This window comes from Callithrix jacchus, chromosome 4, assembly GCF_049354715.1.
Source record: "Callithrix jacchus isolate 240 chromosome 4, calJac240_pri, whole genome shotgun sequence".
NCBI classification, from domain to species: Eukaryota; Metazoa; Chordata; class Mammalia; order Primates; family Cebidae; genus Callithrix; species Callithrix jacchus.
In genome coordinates this window covers 13,707,770-13,730,502 of record NC_133505.1, presented here as the reverse complement: position 1 = coordinate 13,730,502, position 22,733 = coordinate 13,707,770, and the positions used below count along the sequence as shown (strand labels likewise).

The following is a 22,733-nucleotide window of genomic DNA, read 5'->3' as shown; positions in this document are numbered from 1 at the left end:
CTTGAACCTGGGAGGTGGAGGTTGCAGTAAGCCGAGATCGCACCACTGCACTGCAAACTGGGAGACAGAGTGAGACTCCATCTCAAAAAAAAAAAAAAAAAAAAAAGCAGCAAACAGGGAATAAAATTAACGAATATACATCATTTATGTCGTCAAAAGGAATATCAGTTACGTAGGAATACATTTAACAAAACAACTCTGCAGAGAAAATTTTAAAACATTTTAAAAATGAGTTAAATTGAAATATTTACAATGATGTACGTAGGTGAGAAAACTGTATATTATAAAAATGTCGGTTTTCTTCATATTAATCTAGAAAGCTATACAATGCCAATTAAACTCTAAAATCCACTTGCTCCCCATATCTTTTTCTGTGTGAAATTTGACAAAAGGTAAAATAACTTTTATGTGAACATAACAAAGGCCAACAATAACCAAACTCTCCTGCAGGGGAAAAGTTGAGAGTTTTTTCTCTACAAAATATCTGAAGTTAAGCTGTGTTAATTAAATGGTATCAATGCAAGACTAGTGGAACAAAAAAGAGCCAGGAGAGTACACACATATGGATACTTGACTGGTGTCAGAAATGACACTGTAGAATAGTGAGGAAAGACAGTCTTGATTCCCTTTACAAATACTGCCTTTTACAAATAATGCTAATTGCACAGAAGTGGACCCACATCTCACATCTTTATACAAAAATCAACACAAAAATAATTATAGATCTAAATATAAGCAAAAATATAATCCTTTTTTTTTTTTTTTGAGATAGAGTCTCATTCTGTTGCCCAGGCTGGAGTGCAGTGACGCTATCTTGGCTCACCACCACCTTTGCCTCCTGGGTTTAAGCAAGTCTCCTGTCTCAGCCTTCCAGGTAGCTGTGACTACAGGTGTCCGCCACCACGCCTGCCTAATTTTTTGTGTTTTAGTAGAGACTGGGTTTCACCATATGGGTCAGGCTGGTCTCAAATTCCTGACTCAAATGATCCACCTGCCTTGGCCTCCCAAAATGCTGGGATTACAAGCATGAGCCACTGTGCCTGGCCATGGAGTTGCTAGTACAGTAACACTCCTGAAATATTGAGGGGAAATAGTTTGGCGATATCCAGTAAACCACATTCATAGAACCACTTTGGAAAGCAGTTTGGCAGTACCTAGTAAAGTCAGATACTTTCTATGGCCAAGCAAGTCACTTCTAGATTTAACACCGTTGACAAATTTGTGGAACCTGTGCCTTAGGATATATGTGCAATACCATTGATAATCCCAGGTTCACAGTGTCCCAAACTGAAAGCAGCTCAACTGTCTAGTGAAAGTAGAATGAAAGAACTACAGTGTATTTGTACAATAAAATCCTATATACAGGCCGGCTCAGTGGCTCATGCCTGTAATCCCAGCACTTTGGGAGGCCGAGGCGGGTGGATCACCTGAGGCCAGGAGTTTGAGACCAGACTGGCCAAAATAATGAAACCCCATCTCTACTAAAAATAAAGAAAAATTAGCTGGGCCTGGCGGTGGGCACCTGTAGTCTCAGCTGCTCAGGAGACTGAGGCAGGAGAATCACTTGAACCCGGGAGGCGGAGGTTGCAGTGAGCCAAGCTCATGTCATTGTACTCCAGCCTTGGCTACACAGCAAGACTCTGCCTCAAACAAACAAAAAATCCTATATACAAAGGAAAAGGAACAAACCGAGGCTACACAGAGGATTATGTGTCAATCTTAAACACCGGATGTTGAATGAAAGAAACAAAACACAAAGGAATTAGATACTATTACTCATTTTTGAAGTTCTAAAATAAACAAAAGTAAATTATATTATTTAGCGATACATAGACAGAGGACAAAATTGCAAAGAAAAGCCAGACACTGATGCCTTAAAATTAGGATAATTGCTACTTCTGGGGTAAGAGGGAATGTGACCAGGAAGAGGCACATGATGGCCTTCTGGGTTATGACAATGTCCTATTTCTTGACCTGGGTGATAGTTTGATTAGTATTCCCTTTAAAATTGGTCATTACAATCTATAGTTATGAAGGGCACATGAATATACTTATTGTCTTCATATTATACTTCTCAATTTTTAAAGAAGCTCTTGCAATTCCCAAAACAGGCTGCTTTTCCCTTTCCTGAATTCTTCATTTAAGTTGTTAAATATCTATTAAAAAAAAAAAGAAAGTATGTTTATATTTGCCTTTTATTGCTGGGTTTCCCTACTTGGCCTTTTATGGCCCAATGGAGAAAAGAAGCATGCTGTAATAACATATTATTTTTAAATTTTAGTTTCTTTAGACTTAGGGGGTACAAGTGGTTTTGTTACATGGATATATTGCGTAGTGGTGAAAGCTAAGCTTTCAGTGTACCCATCACTGAACCAGCACTGTGTCCAATAGGTAATTTTTCAACACTAAGTTTTCTCCTACCTTCCAACTTTTTTGAGTTTCCAATGTTTGTTTTTCCATTTTGTATGTCCAAGTGTACCTATTTTTCAGCTCTTATGAGTGAGAATATACAGTATTTGCTTTTCTGTTTCTGAGTTGTTTCACTTAGGACAATGGCCTCCAGGTCCATACATGTTGCTATAAAAGGCATGATTTCAATCTTTTTCATGGTTGAGTAGTATCCCATGGTGTATATATATGTATGTATATATCACGTTTTCTTCATCTGATCATCTATCGATGGACATAGTTTGATTTTATCACTTCATTATTGTGAATAGTGCTATGATAAACATGAGTGCAGGTGTTTTTGGATATAATGATTTCTTTGGGTAGATACCCAGTAGTGGGATTGCTGATTCAAATAATAGTTTTATTTTCAGTTCTTTGAGAAATCCTCATTCTGTTTTCCAGAAATTTACTTTTTAGAAAGAAGTGAAATGTGCTAATTAACATTTGATTCTGGTATATTGTAGGGTCCTTAATGTAATTTCTAGAGGAACATTAAAATAGCAGAAAGTGACAGTTGAGAGGAAAATGAAATAATGTAGAAAATAAAATTGGTGAAGTAAATAAGAGAAAATAAAATGGGTAAGAATCTTAAGTTTTTTGTTAAGATTCTGATGAATCCTCCTTTCTCAATGACCCTTTCCTCTTTATTTCCAGACAGCAACAAATGTTGTGTCCTTTACTATCCAAATCATTTGGCACATGTTTCTCCACCGTGGCATCTGTTACTGTGTACTTACACACATGCACATATGCACATGCATGTACTCACCTAGACCTGTGCTGCCTAATGTATTCAGTGGCTAGAGGTGCTAGCCATGTGTGCCCTTGAGCACTTGAAATGTACTAGCCCATGTTGAGAGGGCTGTAAGTGTAAAACACATACTGGATTTTAAAGACCTCATCCAAAAATGATGCAAAATAGCTCAATAGCCTATTTTTCTACTAATTTAATTATGTTTTATTTATTGGTTTAAGTAAAATATATAATTAAAATCAACTTTACCTATTACATTTGCTTTGTGTTAAATGTGGCTACTAGAAACCTTGAAATTACATATGTGGCTTGGATTTTTCTTCTATTATTTCCTTGTTCTTTGAATGCAGGGACAGTATTTTATCTATTTTTTATATTTTACATTTTATTTTCTTTATGTTTGGCATTGTATTTGGGGTGATACAAAGTATTTGTTTCATGAAGGAGTGAGCAAGACAATGATTATTAAGATTACTGTTGGGCAGGACTCAATCTCACTGCATTTAATAAACATCTCAAAATAACAGTGTTTTGAATAATTTAGAGGTTCATTTCTCACAAGAGATAAGTTCAGAGAGAGGCAATTGAGGGCTATAGGGGGGTTCCATACATCTATGATGGCCATGGGCTCGTTCCAGCTTTCTGCGCCTTCATCTCTAATGTTCAGATATGATCTCAGACATAGAATTGTAAATGATGCCAAAATAAACTGCAAGTAAATATGCATTTACCTCCATTATAATACGTGTAAGTGTGAGACCTTCTATGGAAGATCATAGACAGTGTCCAGATATGTTGTGTTTGAAATATTTACACTTTAGAGGAAAACATTTCAACCTAGGTTGCTAAAGGAATGTGTAGTTAGCATGTCTTATAGTTTCTCCTTCAGCTATCAGATGTTTCAAGTAAGTTTTTGCCAACGGCTGGATCAGAGGCAGGCCTGAAAATTCCAAGGAGTTCCTGAAGAGTCTGTTTTGTGTTGTTGATTAAAGAGAAAGCCATATGCTTTCAATAACAGGTGTGCATGTGGCAAAGCCGACATTCTGTTGTACAAATTTAGTATCCTGACTTGTATACTAGCCCAGATGGGGGTTATCCTATTTGTGCACAGCAGGGTAGGTTTAAGGCGGGAACTAATGTCTTTCAACCCAGTTTAAAATATCCATTTCAAAAGCATAGAAAAACAGAGATAGCAGGGTATCTGTGCAGAGCCAGATTTTACTGAAGAAGGAGCTCTGAATCAATGCAAGCACTTGAAGAAGAATTTGGTTGAAAACCTTGCCCAAAGGGTGAATGAGAGTTTTGGACTGGAGAAGGACAGGTGAAACACACTGGCTGTTTCAACCACAAAATAAGTGGAGCCTGGGTAGAAAAAGGATTCTTGGAAAGGTGGACCCAAATGAGTAAGCTGCTGCAAAATATATTCTTTTTTTTTTTTTAGACTGAGTCTTTCTCTGACACCCACGCTGAGTGCAGAGGTGCAATCTCAGCTCACTGCAACCACCACCATCTGGGTTCAAGCAATCCTCCTGCCTTAGCCTCCCAAGTAGCTGAAACTACAGGCATGTGCCCCGACACCCAGCTAATTTTTGTATTTTTAGAAGAGACAGGTTTCACTATGTTGCCCTGGCTGATCTCAAACTCCTAATCTCAAGTGATTCGACCACCTTGACCCCCCCAAAGTCCTGGGATTACAGGCATGAGCCACTGTGCCCGGCCTATATTCTGAGATTCTGAATATGTCAACCTGAGGCTAAAATTTTTCTCTTTTAATTTTGGAGACCACCTATGGTGAATATAGTTTTTGTTGAGTTAACACACATTAGCTAGATAGCAAATTTTACTCACACTATAGTTGGGTGTGTGGCGAAAACTCCATTGTTTTTGTTTTGTTTTCTGATTTTTTTCCCCACACTTCCTCCCATTAATTTTGGCCTGTTTGGAAAAAAAATAGGAGAAACAGGATCTTCTGTCTACTTTGAAAAGCTCTGTGAACTAGGTCTTTCAAGCTTGGCTGTTTATAGGCTAAAGGGCAAGAAAACGTTAGAAGACTCTTCTCTCAAAATGATAGCTCGGATTGCTTTATTTATACTTGGCTGCATGATCCCTTCGAGTGTCAGAAGCTGAAGATTAGTTCAGTATTTCTTTTTTAAGTTCATTTGTAATATATTATGCTATTTCCTTAGGTAGATGGAGGTGAAGTGAAGGTTTATTTGGTAAGACAAATGAAGAAATTGCATTGAACTTCTAAGAAACATAACCACTCTTTCTGCAAATCTGTCAGAAGGTTACATTCACCTACATGATTGCTACAATCTTGTATGTCTAGGAGACTGTAAGTCTCCCAAGAGCAGCAATCATGTTTGTTACTTCCCACTGTACACCAAGCTCCTAGGATACTACTTAAAAGACTATAAAAGACTCAGTAACCAACTGTAAATATTTTTTCAATGAAAAATAAACCATGAAAAATCTGGAATCTATACCCAGATGGAACAGATTAACCCAGCAATGACTCATGCTCATTTAAGTCCAAGAAACTTTGCCTTTCATAATGTTAAGAAGAAAACTGTTGTACACCATTAAAAGGAAGAATAGTAAACCAATGAGTATTTAATTTGGGGCAGATGCATAATGTTCCAGTTTTAATGTGGAGTGGATTGCACTTTTGAACTACATCTGAAGAAAAAATTAGGGCAAATAATTTGGTAAAAATTGGAGGCCACCAATAAAATGACATAGAACTTAATAAACACACACACACAAGTGCAACTAGGGAAATCACAATAAGATTAGTAGATCATATCGGTTTTGCCATCAGTTTTGCCAGTGTTACCAATGGGGAAAACCAGGCAAAGTATACAAGGAGTCTCTATATTATTCCTTAACAACTAACTGCATGAGAATCTACAGTCATCTCAATAAAATTCCAGTAAAAGCAAAAAAAGATAAATATATATAAAAATACAGGCTGCTGGGCACAGTAGCTCACGCCTGTAGTCCCAGCACTTTGGGAGACCCAGGTGGGCAGATCATGAGGTCAGGAGATTGAGACCATCCTGGCTAACATGGTGAAACCCCATCTCTACTAAAAACATAAAAACAGGCGTGGTGGCACATGCCTGTAGTCACATCTACTTGGGAGACTGAGGCAGGAGAATTGCTTGAACCTGGGAGGTGGAGGTTGCAGTAAGCCGAGATCACATGACTACACTTCAGCCTGGGCGACAGAGTGAGACTCCATCACACACACACACAAAATATATGTGTGTGTGTGTGTGTGTGTGTATATAGGCATAATATAGAGATTCCCTATATACTTTGCCCAGTGTGATGTCCCTAATTTAATGACCCTGCAGTTTAATGAGTACCATCACACACACACATATATATGTGTGTGTGTGTATATATATATATTCACAATTGTATATACATAATTATATATATATGGAAGAAAATTTCTGCAAACTATGAAACTGACAAAGGTCTAATATCCAGCATCTATAAGAAACAAACACATTTGCAAGAAAAAATAATCCTATTAAAAAGTGGGCAAAGGACATGAACAGACACAAAAGAAGACATATATGCAGCCAATAATCATAAAAAAAGTTCAGTATCACTGATCATTAGAGAAATGCTAATCAAAACCACAATGAGATACCATTTCACACTGATCAGAATGGCTATTAATAAAAAGTTAAAAAATAACACATGTTGGCAAGGTTGTAGAGAAAAAGGAAAGCTTATATACTGTTGTGGGAGTATAAATTAGTTTAACCACTGTGGAAGACAGTGTGGCAATTCCTCGAAGTCCTAGAGACAGGAATACCATTTGATTCAGCAATCCCATTACTGTGTATATACCCAAAGGAACATAAATCATTCTATTATAAAGACACATGCACATAATATTTTCATTGCAGCACTCTTCACAGTAGCGAAGACATGGGATCAATCTGAATGCCCACCAATGATAGACTGGTTAAAGAAACATGGAATACTTTTTTATTATTATACTTTAAGTTTTGAGATACAAGTGCAGAACCTGCAGTTTGTTACACAGGTATACATGTGCCATGGTGGTTTGCTGCACCCATCAAGCTGTCATCTGCATTAAGTATTTGTCCTAATGCTATCCCTCCCCTAGTTCCCCCATCCCCGACAGGCCCTGGTGTGTGATATTCCCCTTCCTGTGTCTGTGTGTTCTCACTGTTCAACTCCCACTTATGAGTGAGAATAGGCGATGTTTGATTTTCTATTCCTATGTTAGTTTGTTGGGAATGATGGTTCCCAGCTTCATCCATGTCCCTGTAAATGATGTGAACTTATACTTTTTATGACTGTGTAGTATTCCATTACACCATGGAATACTATGCAGCCATAAAAAAGAACTAGATCATTTTCTTTGCAGGGATGTGGATGGAGTTGGAGGCCATTATCCTTAGCAAACTAATACAAGAAGAGAAAACCAAATATCACATGTTCTTATATAAGTGGGAGCTGAATGATGAGAGCACATGCACACATAGAGGAGAAAAACACACACTGGGGACTTTTGGAGGGAGGAAAATAGGAGGAAGGAGAGGATCAGGAACAGTAACTAATGGGTACTAGGCTTAATACCTGGGTGATGAAATAATCTGTATGACAAAACCCCATGACACAAGTTTGTCTGTGTAACAAACTTGTACCTGTACCCCTGAACTTAAAAAAAAAAAGGAAAGAAAGTCTGATACTTTTATTACCCTTGTTGCAGAAGTCACACCAGAGGCATCTTCACCTTTCCCATTATTGCTGGCCCTGACAGTTAAACTTTATGCTTACTCTTGAGATCTATATCCCACAGTTGGTTTTTTGTTTGTTTGTTTGTTTTGAGACAGAGTCTTGCTCTGTTGCCAGACCGAAGTGCAGTGGCATGATCTCAGCTCACTGCCTCCCAGGTTCAAGCGGTTCTCCTGTCTCAGCCTCCCAAGTACCTGGGACTACAGGCGTGAGCCACCAGGCCCAGATAATTTTTGTATTTTTAATAGAGATGGGATTTCACCATGTTGGCCAGGATGGTCTCAATCTCTTGACCTCATGATCTGCCGCCTTGGCCTCCCAAAGTACTGGGATTACAAGCATGAGCCACCACACCCGGCCCACGGTTTTATAAAAGTGTGTTTTTATTCTTTCTAATCTTGCCTATATTTTTCTTTTTTCTTATTAAAAGTTTTTATTAAAATAAAATATGGGATGGTCTGCTTATCCAAAGAGGACAGTCAAGATGGATTTCAGTTTATTTACAATTTTTGGTTAGGTCGATTGAGGTTTTTATCTTGAAAGCATACTTTAAATCTTTTCATCATCTCTTGTTATATTATTAGCTTTCTTATCTCATAATCCTCCATATGTAGTTTTATGTTTGATCAGATTCATTCATTTTTAAAATATCATTTTGTTGCAATAAGAATGTTAATTATAACATGAAACATTTTTTGATCTGATTGCATAACAAAATCGCTGTTTTCATTTGTCCATGTTATGTTTTAAGGTTGCCCTTATGTGTATTTAACTTTTATACATTGTCAGGAATATTACAGCTATAATTTTATTTTATTTTCTTGTTTCATTGTACATATTTATTGCATACGTTGTGATGTTCTATGTATACATTTGTGGAATGATTAACTCATAGCTATAATTTTAAATTCTACATTTTTACTTAGCATTATACCATGAATATTTTTCCATTTGTATTCCACACACACATTCATTCATTCATCTTTTATTCACTCAATTAACATTTTATAAGTTATCAGTAAGTGCCTGACACTGTGGTCAGGGTAGGTTTAAGGGGGGAACTAATGTATTTCCACCCAGCTTAAAACATCTATTGTAAGGCTGGGCATGGTGGCTCACACCTGTAATCCTAGCACTTTGTGAGGCCAAGGTGGGAGGATCTCTTGAGCCCAGAAGTTCAAGTCCAGCCTGGACAACACGGCAAAACCCTCTTTCTGCAAAAATTAGCCAGGCATGGTGGTATGCACCTGTAGTCCCAGCTACTTGTGGGCCTGAGGTTGGAGGATCACCTGAGCCCAGGAGGCGGAGGTTGCAGTGAGTTGAGATTGTGCCACTGCTCTCCTGTCTAACCTGGGTTACAGAGGAAGATCCTGTATCAAAAAAAAAAAAAAATCCGTTTCAAGAACAGAGAAAAACTCAAAGTGAAGATTACATAATAGTCAGTAGTATTGCTTCTTGGTTAGAGATGTAAGCAAAGTTCCTAATAAACTCACTCAAAATACCCTTGGCAAGTCATCCTGATACTCATTTTGTCCTTATTGATTCATGCAGACACCCATGGTAAAATGACAGATAGGGATAAATCTTCTTGTTCTTATTTTTTTGTGGATGAAATCTTAACAGAACCATTGCCAAACCTGTCATTCAGTGTTCCTCTGAGTGTTCAGTAAGCTAACATATGCTGAAAACTGTCAAAGGGATTCCAAACGTTCAGGGAATCTGTGCGCCTCTTAGTCGTGGGATTTATATGTGCCGATGGACTGGGCTGGTCCCATCAGGAAGCTGGGTAAGAATTAGGGGGTGTACCTTCTTGCTATCTGAATGAAAGATAACTTGTTCACTGATATTCCACAAGCCGATCCTCTAATGACAGTAAAAATCAACCCAGCCAGCGCCTTTGCTTCTACAGAATTCCTCTGCCTTGAAGCTTGAGAAGAATATAAAGAGGAACCAAAAATTGGGATAAGGAAGAATTTTCTGAAACATTGAGCATTCTGTAAATGGGCGATGTTAAAGTACAGAGGAACATCACGCAGTCAGAATGTTTGCATTTGCTCTCCCCCTTTGCCTCGTTTAAGGAAAAGATGACTTTATAGATACATTCTTAGACACTCCCAGTGTCAGAAAGAAAGGCAATGTTTCTCTTTGAGGACATGGCCTTAAATGACTATGGGTGCCAACCTGAAGCTGGTCAGGTCTAAGTTATCCCGGCCAAGCTCAGCGGTGATGGGAAGATTTGGGGCCCTATCAGTGCATCTGAGAAGGAAGAGGCTTGCAAGGCAGGTGAATCAGATGAGGAGCAGGCTACTGTTCTGTGACCGCTGAGAAAGAGATTGGCTGAGGGTTGGGGTTAAGCTTCCGGGGGAGAGATGAGCAGATGAGCAGTCTGCCGCAGAGTACTGATGAAAATGCTGTCACACGAGATTCTACTTCATGAGCAGAATCTCGGTGAAAGCCTTGACCCTTTTATGCAGTTCTCTTTCCAGCTGTGTGATAGCCTTTTCCCCCTTCTCAAGAAGACATGTAGAAGACTTTAACCTCTTTCTTACCTGGGTCCTTGACTCAGTTTTCTTGGAAAGTGAACCTAGCCTTACTGGAATGTGAATTCTGCTAGTCCTTGGAGGGCTGCCGAATTCTGTTCAAGTTCTGGTTGTGAAAATAAGTTATATGTGTTTTGTAAAGACGGGTATCCCCAGGAAGCCTTGTCTACTCTGAAAGATGCTATGGGGCTGACCACATTCCTAGCCAATTTTTCAGTGCTTTACATGGTGAAAGAATTGGGTAGGGAAGTTACCATATAAGACTTTTGAAGTCTGGATTTTGGGAGAAGGAATTCATTTGACTCGGGTTTTTGTTTCAAAAGCTAGCAGTTTTTGAAGGATTCTAATAGCTTTGTGAACTATCCTCTCTTGTTTCTCTGAGACTGGAGACCACAGATTTGTTTCTAAAATAAAATCCACAGAATGCTTATATTCATGAGTACTTTCTGAGTGGGAATTCTCACGTATTTCTTTCTCAATCCATGACATGGGCTTACTGGAAACATGAATGATGCCAGAAAACTACATACACACACACACACACACACGTATATAAACTATCATATGCATTTTGAATTTCAGTGTATACTTTCTTTAGGTAAGGGCTGAGAGCCCTAAGTTATAAAATCAATATTTTGCCAAGAGCTCATCTGGAGACCTTTGCAGCTGGGCACTTGTTCTCCTTGTGGAATTTTTTTGGTGTGTAATTTTTTTTGCCAGGAGCTGTGATTTTAGATGGCATTGTTAACCTTCCCTAGGGGGCTATCTTTATGATCAAGGGGATCTTGTAGATCGGTTATGAATGATCTGGAGCTGCCACAACAACCAAACAGGTCCTGTATTCACTAACACAGCTAAGAGCCAGTAACAAACAAACCCTGTCAATAACATAAACAAGTTCTGTTGGATCTAAAATAAACAATCAAATAACCTGTCAAGGACAGGTTTGAGCTGTAAATGGAAGTCTTGGGCCAAGGTGTCCAGTGGACATCTCCAGTGAGCCTGGTGCTTTAGCTAATAGACCTGATTAAAAGCTAGAACATAATAAACTTCAAGGTAAAGGTAAGTTAACAGCCTGGAGTGAGGTAGAGGTGTAGGTGGCTGATCCAGCTAATCTCTCTGTCAGGGCTGACTACATTCAAAGTTTGGATCATACAAATAAGCATTTTTTTCCTTCTCATTGAAAACCCTCATTCCCTTCCCCTCTACTCTACAGGACCATGAAGTGCTTTATTTTGACTTGCTTTATAGACTCAAGGTTTTGAAGTGAACATTTATTGATCTTACTTCCAACAAAACGTCTTTCATTTTTGTTAAACAATATGCCTAAAATCTGTGATGTCCCAAGTAATAAATTTGTGCTTTACATCTTTACAATATGCTAAACATGCAGTGAGAAAAATGAGGCCAACTTTTCAAGCTCCATTAGAGGCTTCACGAATTGCCTGAATCAAACTAGAAGTCAAATTCAGACATTAAAACAAAACAAATTCTCCGAAAATCCATGTCTAGGATTCTCAAATCTTCATGAGGCTGAAATGGTTATTTGTCATATTCTTTCTGATTGTAAGAGCATTATGTATTTATTGTAAATAATTTAGAAATGTAGATAAGGATAAAAAAGAAAAACTCAATCTGAATCCATTTACAATTGTACCAAAAAGAATAAAATATTTAGGAAGAAATTTAACAAAAGAAGGTTGAGACATATGTACTGAAAACTATAAAGCATTGTAAAAGAAATTAAAGGAGATTTCACTAAATGAAAAGACCCCCCATGTTCATAGAACATAGTAATATCCCTCAAGTTGATTTACAGGTTCAATGTAATCTGTTGCAGAATACAAGCTGCCTTTTTGCGGGGCAGAAACTAGAAATTCAAGCGAGCTAGAATAGCTAAACCATCTTGAAAAAGAATGAAGAGAACTCACACTTTCTAGTGTCAGGACTTGCCACAAAGCTACCATATTCAAGACAGTGAATGCTGGATCTATAAATCAATGGGATAGAATTGAGGGTACAGAATTATAAATCCTTACATGTATGTTCAACTAATTTTCAACAATGGTCCCAGGACCATTCAATGGAAAAAGGACAATCTTTTTAACTATGGTGCTTAGATAACTGAAGAGCCACATGAAAAGAATGTAGTGGGACCTCTGCTTCTAATAATGTACAAAAATTAACTCAAAATGGATCACAGAACTAATTATAAGAGCTAAAACTCTAAAATTGCATGAAGAAAACAGGCATAAATCTTCATGACCATTGTTAGGCAATAAATTCTTAGATATGACACTCAAACCACAAGCAACAAAAGAAAATATAACTGGACTTAATAAAAGTTAAAAATGTTTGCACATTAGAGGACACTATCAAGAAAGTGAAGAAACAGCTCACAAAATGGAAGAAAGTACTTGCAAATCATGTATCTGAAAAGAGATGTGAATCTAGAATACACAAAGAATTCTTACAACTCAACAATAAAAAGACAAATTACCTAATTGAAAAATAAGCAAAGGATCTGAATAGACATTTGTCCCAAGAAAATATACAAATGGCTAATAAACATATGAAAAGGAACTCATTAGTTATCAGGGAAATGTAAATCAAAACCACAGTGAGATGTCACTTCCTATCCACTAGGATGGCTAAAATCAAAATGACAATAACAGATGTTGGAAAGACTATGGAGAAATTGGAATCCGAATGCACTGCTTGCTGGTAGGATTGTAAAATGGTGTAGTGACTTTGGAACACAGTTATGGAGTTTCTTAAACTCCTTAACTTAACAAAGTTCATTACATTTAACACAGAGTTATTATATGATTCAGCAATTCCCCCCTGGATATATACCCAAGAAAATTGAAAGCATACGTCCACGTAAAAACTTGTACATGAATGTTCATAACAGGATTATTTATAATAGTCAACAAGTGGAATAGCAAAAATATCTATCAACTGATGAAGAGATAAACAAAACATGGTATATCAGGTAATCAAGTATTATTTTATAACAAAAAAGACTGAAAGGCTGCAATGTAGATGGACCTTGAAAACGTGCTGCAGCGAAGAAGCTAGTCACAAAAGGTCATATGTTGTATGATTTATCTATGTGAAATGCCAGAATAGGCAAATTCTAGAGACAGAAAGTAGATTAGTGATTGCTAGGAGCTCGGTTTAGGAAGGAATGGGGAATTTCTGAGAAGGGAGACAGAGATTGTTTTGGGGTTGATGAAAATTAGGTATTGTTGATGGTGGGGCAACTCTGTAAATACACTAAAAACAATTTCATACTTTAAAAAGGTGACTTCTGGTATGTGCATTTTTTTCACAAGGAAAAAAGTACATAACTTTTATTAATATTTATGTGCATCGGAGTCACTGAAAAGTTGGTTAGAATTGAAGAGGTCAGATGCAGGGGCTTATGTACTCTAAAATAAGGGAAAAGGGTTTGGACTCAAAGTTTATGGGAGGCCATTGTTTAAGATGATCAAACCAGACTGGAGTTTCTGGAGCAAGGTCACACATACACACACACACACACACACACACACACACATACACACACACATACACATACACACACACACACATACACACACACACACACACACAGATATCATTTCCACAAAACTGATCAAACTACGTTCTGAGCCTCCTTTTTTTCATATGAGAGCATAGCCTTTCCCCCAGAGATACCAAATACTCTTTTAAAGCCCAGTTTCTCCAGAAGGTGGGAAGTGTACCACTGGGGATACTCAGGACAATCTTAGCTAACACTTAAACATTTTTAATTTTGGTAGTTATCTACTTATGTTAATGTGTATTAAAAAATACAGTTAGCATCTCAAACTCATGGCGGCATACATATATCATTACTTAGGACAAGGATAATGTGGGACTCTATTGTTTAAAAACCAAGTCCAGCCGGGCGCGGTGGCTCATGTCTGTAATCCCAGCACTTTGGGAGGGTGAGGCAGGCAGATCATGAGGTCAGGAGTTTGAGACCAGCCTGGCCGACATGCTGAAATCCCCATCTCTACTGAAAATACAAAAATTAGCCAGGCATGGCGGCACACGTCTGTAGTCCCACCTACTCGGGAGTCTGAGGCAGGAGAATTGCTTCAACCCGGAGGTGGAGCTGAGATCACACCACTGCACTTCAGCCTGGGCAACTGAGTGAGACTCCACCTCAAAAAATTTTTTTTTTACTTAAAGAAAAATACTCAGCATATAATAGTAGAGCTGGACATCAACAGGGCAAAAAACCTGAAGTAGTGCTGAAATCACTGGAGTTTAAAAACACTGTTACAAATTGTGCTCTTGAATCATGGCAAATGATTTTGTTTCATGGATGCACCATGGCTCCATCTCTACTGAGGGGCTGCTGGGTTATTCATGATTCAAAATCGTCCCTCTGTTGAGTCTCTCCATAGCCCAGGTGGAGCCCTCCTGGTCATGGCTGGCCACTGAGGATGAGGCCGTAGCCAGCTAAAGCCTTTCTAGTGATCCTTTAAGGGATCACGTATATAAGTTCAGAATGTACATTTACCTGATGGAAGTACTCGAGGATATTGAAAAGCTACGTATGCTCAGGGTGATGTAAGAAACAAGAGGCCAGGAGCCACGGTGGATTAAACCACTTCCTTTCCCCTCTATTCTCCTCACTCCCCCACCATGCTCTGCACTCTCCAGGATTCATTACACATGGGTCCTGGAACAGACCAGGAAAACTTGGAGCTCTTCCCACATGACACCTCTTGCCCTCCTGGCAACCACTTCCTTGCCTCTCCTCCTGCCCATTCCTCTCCAAACACACAGGCTCAGAACAGCAAACCCACTAGGAAAAAACCAGCTCTGAGAAGGACAAAATGCCTGATCTGTGTTTGAAAGGCAACACCATGTATTTAGAAATAACCTGTTTTCAGGAAATTCAGAACAATCTTCTTAAAGTTATGCTGGAGCTAGCCAATTTCTCTTTTAGGGTCACTTGTTTGTATTAATAGAAATCCATCTGCATAAAGTGACAGTCTACGTTCCTGTTCCCCCGTCTGTCACCAGATGGAGACTTGGTCAATGTGGGATGCTGTCTTTCACACAGATGCCAGCATATATAAAAAGACAAGTTATTGGTGGAAATTATAAGAGATGGAGATTAGGACCATTCTAAAACAGACTTGGATCTCTGCTTTTGACACAGGAAATGTTGTTTACGCCATTTCAGTGGGATTGCCGAAAATATACTGGTTCCACGCGAAAGATAATTACTTACACTACTTACTAACAGATAATGCATTCTTCTGAGTATGTTTTAAAAAAATAAAAAGGAAATTCTTTCAGTTAACACTGGTTTATCCTTTTCACTCACCTTTCCTTGACTATGGATCCTTTTTAAAAAGTGAGCAGGAGAGGGCAGGTCCTTGTAGGAGCACGTTGACTAGAACGCAGCTCTTCCTTTTTTCTCTCCACTCCCAACCTGGGACTGTTGGCTCTGCTAAGTCAAACAACTACTGACACCCATGGGCAGCTGCATACAAATGAGGCCTGAAACTCAGATTAGAGCCTTGGTAGAGAAAGCAAGGGAGATGGTGCACAGATTTCTTCAACATGACGTAGCAGAGCCCTTGACCTAAACGTGGGTGATCTTGGGAAGAGTTTGGAATGTCCTTCCTATCACATTTTTATAGCATGGCCAGAAGTCACCCTAATGTTTGTTTCCTGCATGAGCCTTCTGTACAACCAGACCAATCCTGGGCACCTGAGCACAGGCCAACGTGCAGTCCCTCTGTTCACCCAGGTCATTGCCTGGCGCTGGCAGGAGTTTCCTTGATCATTTTCCAAACTCTTCCACTCTACAGGACTATAGCTCTCTTGTCTAGAGCCCTCATTACCCCTCCAGAATCTTGACAGCTCCTCATTTCCTGTATCCCAAACTATGGCTGGCATTCAGAATTGGTTAGGATTACCTTTGTCCATAGAAGCCTGGTTATTCCAGCTTAGCCAAGCAGAAGGCCATTTTTCTCATATAACAGGAGCTCCAGAGAGAGCATCTGTCTGTGACTTCAGAAGAGTTCCTGAAGGACCTGGGTTTTCTTGGTTTCTTGTTCGGCCATCTCATTGTGTGATTTTCATCTTTATGGTTACAAGGTGACTTGTCTACTCCCAGGCCTCACATCTATTTCCCGGCAGGTTAACATGCAAAGGGAAAAGGGCACAAGCTAGCTAATGCTGTCCATTTTTATTTCATTAAGAAAGAATAATTTTCAGAAAGTATCACCCAAAAAGCCTTTGCTTTCATCCTGCTGGCCAATACTAAGTAATGTGGCCACCTCTAAAATCAAGAGCATCTAAGGAAGTATTTTTACCTGGGCATTTTGTAGACCCAAACACGATTTGGATTCTGTTAAAGGAAGAAGGGAAAATACATACCGGGTAAGGCTGCAAACTAACCAAGGAAAGCATTGGACTTCTTGAAATGACGATGCTCCCATATGCTGGATTTCCTGTGTCACTTCCACCTGGCAGTGACTATGCCCACTGCTATTTAGGACTTTCTTGGTATTTTGGGTGACTGGAATACTTCAACCATCTTAATGCTACTATTGACCTGTTGGCTGCAACCCTCAGCAGTCAACCCCATAGCTGGTGAAGTTCTGTGACATTTACTTTTTTTCCTCAAACATCTCATTTCAATCTCACAAAAGCTCATATCTTATGGCCAGGACTGTATGAGTTATGACAATATGGGATCTCAAACTGGGTGGAAAGCAATGAGGATTGGAAGAATTAAGGAAAGAGTTTAATTCATCAAAGTGGGGTAGATACTAGGAATTAGAATATGAGTGACAAGTAAAAGTCCCCATCTCTCCTTAACCCTCTACTCTAACCCCAGAGGCAGTTGGTTTGTTTGTTTCTGGCCTATATTGCCAGAAATTTTCCAACCCTATACAAAATGTATGGTAGAGTTTTTATAAGTGTGACACAAATTACAGTGTACTAAACATCTGTTCTACTTGATATTTTTTCAGTACATAGAGATCTAACTGATTCTGCTTTGTGTTACATTATATAAATGTATCAAAATTTCTCAAACGATTCCCCTGCTGAGGGGCATTTCACTTGTTTTCAGTTGTTCACCATTACATCTAATGCTGCGGGGAACTGCTTTCTACAACAGACATGACCGTATGTATTGGACAATTACTACAAATGCAATAGATATTCATATTTACTGGAAAGAATGAAATTGGAATTATTCCAGAAAATCTTGGTTGCATCAGGAAAATAATTAAAACTATTTTATATGAACTTTTCTGGGCTTTTAATAAAAAATTATAAGATTTCTTAGCATTACACTTATACAAAATGCAGTGTGTAACTGGTATGGAGATGTGAATAATTCAAAAGAGAAAACAAAACAATTTTTCCTTAAAATAGCAAAATTCTAGACTAACAGTGTTGTCGATTTTCTTTCTATGTTTTACTATACTGGAGGATGCTATCCTATTAGGATATTTTGGGGAAAATATTATTTTAATATTAAAAGAAACCTATATATATATAAAATGGTATACAACTTCAAATTTATGTATATTTTTAGATAAACAGGAGCTTTTGAGGAAATGTTATTCTTGCTATCGACTAGTCTATGACCCTGATTTCTTACGCATTTATCTCTGCAATGTGTGGTATGTCTTTGTAAAGTTTTCGCTAGATGAACACAGACGTTTTTCCTTCCACTCCATGTTTGTAAGAATGTGTGTCTGTGTGTGTGCACAGGCAGATTCAAAAGAACACTACAAAGGCAATTATATTGAAGTGCCAAATGGTGGGCTTGTGGAATTGGTGATGTTAACTCTTGTTAGAGTAATGTATTGGTCTGGGTTGAAGTTAATAAGCGTTACAGTCTAGGGTAATACAATTAGATGTCAGCCTCTAAAGTTGTGGTTTGCTCGCCTCTGATCTTAGGTCAACACAGAGACTAGACTGTAGGATTTAGAAAATATATATATATATATTTTTAAGAATTTAAAAGAAATGATGAACAAAACTTTCTGTCCATATCAAAAGGACTTTCATGATGTCTCCAAGCATTTGTTGAAACCAGAAATATAGCATTTCATAGGATATTTCCTAAAGCTTTAAATTTTTCTGTCATGCTCAAGGCCTGAGGAAGTATAGCTATTTCTTTTACCTGTCCTGGCATTATGTAAAAAGTAAGCCCTTTACCTTGTTTGTCTTTGTTCCATGTCTCTTTTTATAAAGATGAATGATGACCTTGTGACTTTTGAACATCAGTGATGGGTTATTTCAGGACTTTTTCCCCCAATAAAGCTGCCTTCTTTTTTTTTTTTAACCTTTTATCTATTTTGGAGTTAAGCATTGGCAGTATCACCCTGGCCCTCTTACTTTGGGAATGACTAAGGAAAAAAATCAACTTCTTAAAAGAATTATCTTTTTCGTTTTGTTTTTCTTTTATACTTAAACCTCTTCATACTTTCCCCAGCTTTTTGTTTCTATTTGCATCCAAAACCTGTTTGACTTGGTGGCCAGTTGACGTGAATTTCATTTCTGTTTTCAGAGTCACTGGCATCTTCGATATTATTTTCACAAATGGGGACACTGAGGCACTGAAAGCAATAAGGGGTTTTGCAGTGTCCTCAACGTGGTTTTGATAGAAATGAAATCAGATGCATTGCTTTTATTTCCAACTGTGCTCTTCCCGTTGTTTCATCACTGGCTCCTTCTGAAGTCTCTGGTCGTTCAAGTGATGGGTAACCAACTGGTGAGGCAGGAGTGGCTGTCGTATTCCACCATCGACACACAGGAAGAGCTTGCTGAATGGTGAGGTGATCTTCACAACAGCTCTCTATCCTTGCGGGAGGAGATGACCAGCCTCTTCAGTGATGCTAGCCAACCATCCAGGCTCACTCGACCAGACTCTGTTCTTCTGTTCTTGCATTACATCTAGACCTTGTAGTACTGAATTAAAGAAAGCCTGAGCCATAGATGGAGAGTTGGGAAGTCTGGGATTTTAGTCTAGTTCAATTAACATAAGATTTGGGGCACCCTCTTAACCTCTCAGTTTTCTACTGTGTAAAATAAGAGCTTGATCTTTTAAGTTCTCTTCCAGCCCTGTCTAGAGAATACAGTGTCTGTTTGTATTCTCTGATTCTTGTAAGCATGAGGAAAGGCCAAGGAATTAAGAAAAAAATAATCCTAAGAAATATCAATGTTCTCTTTTTGTCTCCTAATTTTTGTATCATTTGCTAATTATAGTAAAGACAATTGTTTTATCAGGTTATTTTAAAAAAATGTATAAGCAATTTATACTACACTTAATGACAGGTAGTGTTCTAATTGGATTAGGAGGAAAACAGCTATCCTTCATTTGGTTTATTAAAAATATTAACAACTAGTACATTTAAGTTACTATGATAGACTGCATTGGTAACACAAAGATAAGTAACACACAGCCTTTATCTTCAAATCATACAGAGTATAACATGTATGGCCAACTCTAATAAGAAGTGTAAAACGAGTTCAATGAGTTAATCTGAAAACTCAGAGGAGAGAAATTGCTTTCAGTAGGAAGATCTGGGAAGGCTTTACGGAGAAGTTCAGCTCCTGCTACGTAGCTGGTATCCAGTAAGTTTTTGTTGCAGATTAGATGAGGCTACATGTGAACTAGGTCACCCAGGACTAGTAGGAATTAGTCCTGTTCAGTTGAGACAGTTGGAGATAAAGGCAGAGAGAACTGTGTAGACAAAGTTGAGACATTTGGACACGTACAGAAAAGAACCAATGGCTAGCCATCTGACGGCCCCAGGGGACCTCTCTCATTCAGCTGTGGCCATTTGACCTCTACCTTCAGCTTCATGATAGTCACTTGGGCCCTGTATGGAGAGAGAGAGAGAGAGAGAGAGAGAGAGAGAGAGAGAGAGAGAGAGAGAGAGAGAGAGAGAGAGTGTGCGCGCGCGCGCATGTGTGCGTACGTGTCTTAGATAGATCTGACATTCAGGTCAAGCCTTGATTGTTAACCAGGTCTTTTCTTGTTTCTGAGCCTCATTGCAGTTATAATCTCTAGATTTCTGTGCCATTTTCTGGACCTGAGCCCACATTTAGTAATCAGCCTGCACTCTAATCTCTCTCAAATATAAAAGGCCTGCCTCGTTCTTGGTCTTTCATCACTTTAGACATTGATTCACTGTCTTCTAGCTGCTGAGGCTTCTGCTGACATATTCACAGCAGAATCATTGTTCCGCTGTATGTAATGTGTCATTTATTTCTAGCAGCTTTCAAGATGGTTTTTGTTTTTAATCTTTGGTTTTCAGCAGTTTGATTATGGTGTGTCTGGTGTGGTTTTCTTTGTGTTTATTCTCTTTGGGGTTCATCGAGCTGCTTTAATCTATAAATTTTTGTCCTTCTCTAATAGTGGAAGTTTTCGACCCCAGTCTGTTTTATTTTCTTTCTGAAATTCCAATGACATATATGTTAGGCCTTTTGATATTGTTCTGCGGGTCCCTAAGGTTCTATTTTTACTTTATTTTTTCCCCTCTTTTTTTGTGTTTTGGAGACAGCGTCTTGTTCTATTGCCAAAGCTGGAGTGCAGTGGAGTGATTTTGGCTCACTGCAACCTCTGCCTTCCAGGTTCAAGTGATTTCGCCTGCCTCAGCCTCCTGATTAGCTGGGATTGCAGGTGCCCCCCACCATGACCAGCTAATTTTTTATTTATTTTTATTTTTTTATATTTTAGTAGAGACAAGGTTTCACCATGTTGGCCAGGCTGGTCTCAAACTCCTAACCTCAGGTGATCTGCCCAACTCAACCTCCCAAAGTGCTGGGATTAAAGGCATGAGCCACCATGCCTGGCCTCTCTGTTCTTTAGACTGGATAATTTTTAATTGATCTATCTTCAAGTTCATAGACTTTTTTTTCCTGTCATTTCTACTCTGTTGTTGAATTTATCTAGTGATTTTTAAGGCTTCAGATAATGTATTTTTCAGTTCTGCAACTTTGAATTGGTTTATTTTATAATTTCTATTCCTCTACAGAGGATGTCTCTCTTTTCATTGCAGGCATTATCACCTTAGCCTCATAGATCATAGTTATAATAGCTGTTTGCAAATCTTTCCTTCAGACTCTCAACACCTGGGGCATCTCAGGGTGTCATATGTTGCTGCTTTTCCTTTGAGAGTTGGTCACATTTTTTCAGTTCTATGTATGTTTCCACAATTTTGGATTGTATCTTTGGACATTGTGAGTATTATATGTTGTGCTATTGTTATTAAACAATGGAAAATGTTGACATGTTATTTGTTTGATATCAGGCAACCTGATCAGATTCAGAAGGAAAGTTCGGTTTAGCTTCCTGTGGGCGATGGTTCTAATCTCTGTTTAGTTTTTAAAGCCTTTGGTATGCTGCTTTGAGTATTTCCCATGCACATGCCACTCCAAAGTTAATCTGTGATTGGGCTGTCTTTTAATATCAGAGCTCTCACAGCCTTTGCTGTGATGGTTTGTGTCTGATCCATGCATGCTCTTCTGTGGGTTTATAAACAGGGTTATGAGATCCCCTTCTCTAATTTTCTCCTCTCCACACTCTGACCCACAGGACCCCTTTTCCCAAATCTTCCATCCAGAAAGTTTTAGCAGTCGGCCCAGCTGATCCTCCCCAGCTCTGTGTTTGGGGCTGCCCTCAGGGAAAAGAACCGAGAAAAGGATAAAAACACACTTGGGAAATTCATTCTTTCACAGGTCCCCTCTCCAAGTTTCAATCTCCTTCCGCAATCTGCCTGCTTTGGCTTAATTTTCAGGGTTCTTGGGGAACTTGTTTTTGTATTTTGCCCAGAGTTTTTAGTTATAATCAGTGGGAGAGGTCACCTGTGGCGGATTTGCCCTGTTATGCCAGAAACAAAGTCTAAGTTCATGTGGAAAGTACATTTCCAAGGAGCTTGGAAAGGAAAAGGAAGAAGAGAGCAGGGTGGGATGTGGCTAAGGAGGCAGGGTGGAGACAAGGATGTCTTAGAAAGGGCTGAGAGTCTTGCTTGAAGGCCAGGAGGAGAGACCCAGAGGATAGGTTAAATGATAATGATCTGCCTCAGTCAGAGAGGAAATGTTGCAGGAAAGAAGTCTGAAAATTAGGTCAAATCAGGCAAATCGTGGAGGGAAGCTGAAATGTGGTGAAGTGACCTGCAAGG

The 22,733-nt window shown here is 38.8% G+C and overlaps 1 protein-coding gene across 12 annotated transcripts in view; it reads left to right on the top strand.

Moving 5' to 3' along the window:
- Positions 1-22,733, top strand: part of STMND1 (stathmin domain containing 1) — a 382,758-nt gene that overhangs the window by 54,299 nt on the left and 305,726 nt on the right. Inside the window, exon 4 of one of the 12 annotated variants that reach the window (XM_035297403.3) lies at positions 17,663-17,718. The exons of the other annotated variants lie outside the window; for them this stretch is intronic. Coding sequence (XP_035153294.1) covers positions 17,713-17,718 — 6 coding nt within the window. The 5' untranslated portion in view covers positions 17,663-17,712. The remainder of the gene's footprint in view (positions 1-17,662; positions 17,719-22,733) is intronic. 12 annotated transcript variants of the gene reach the window in all.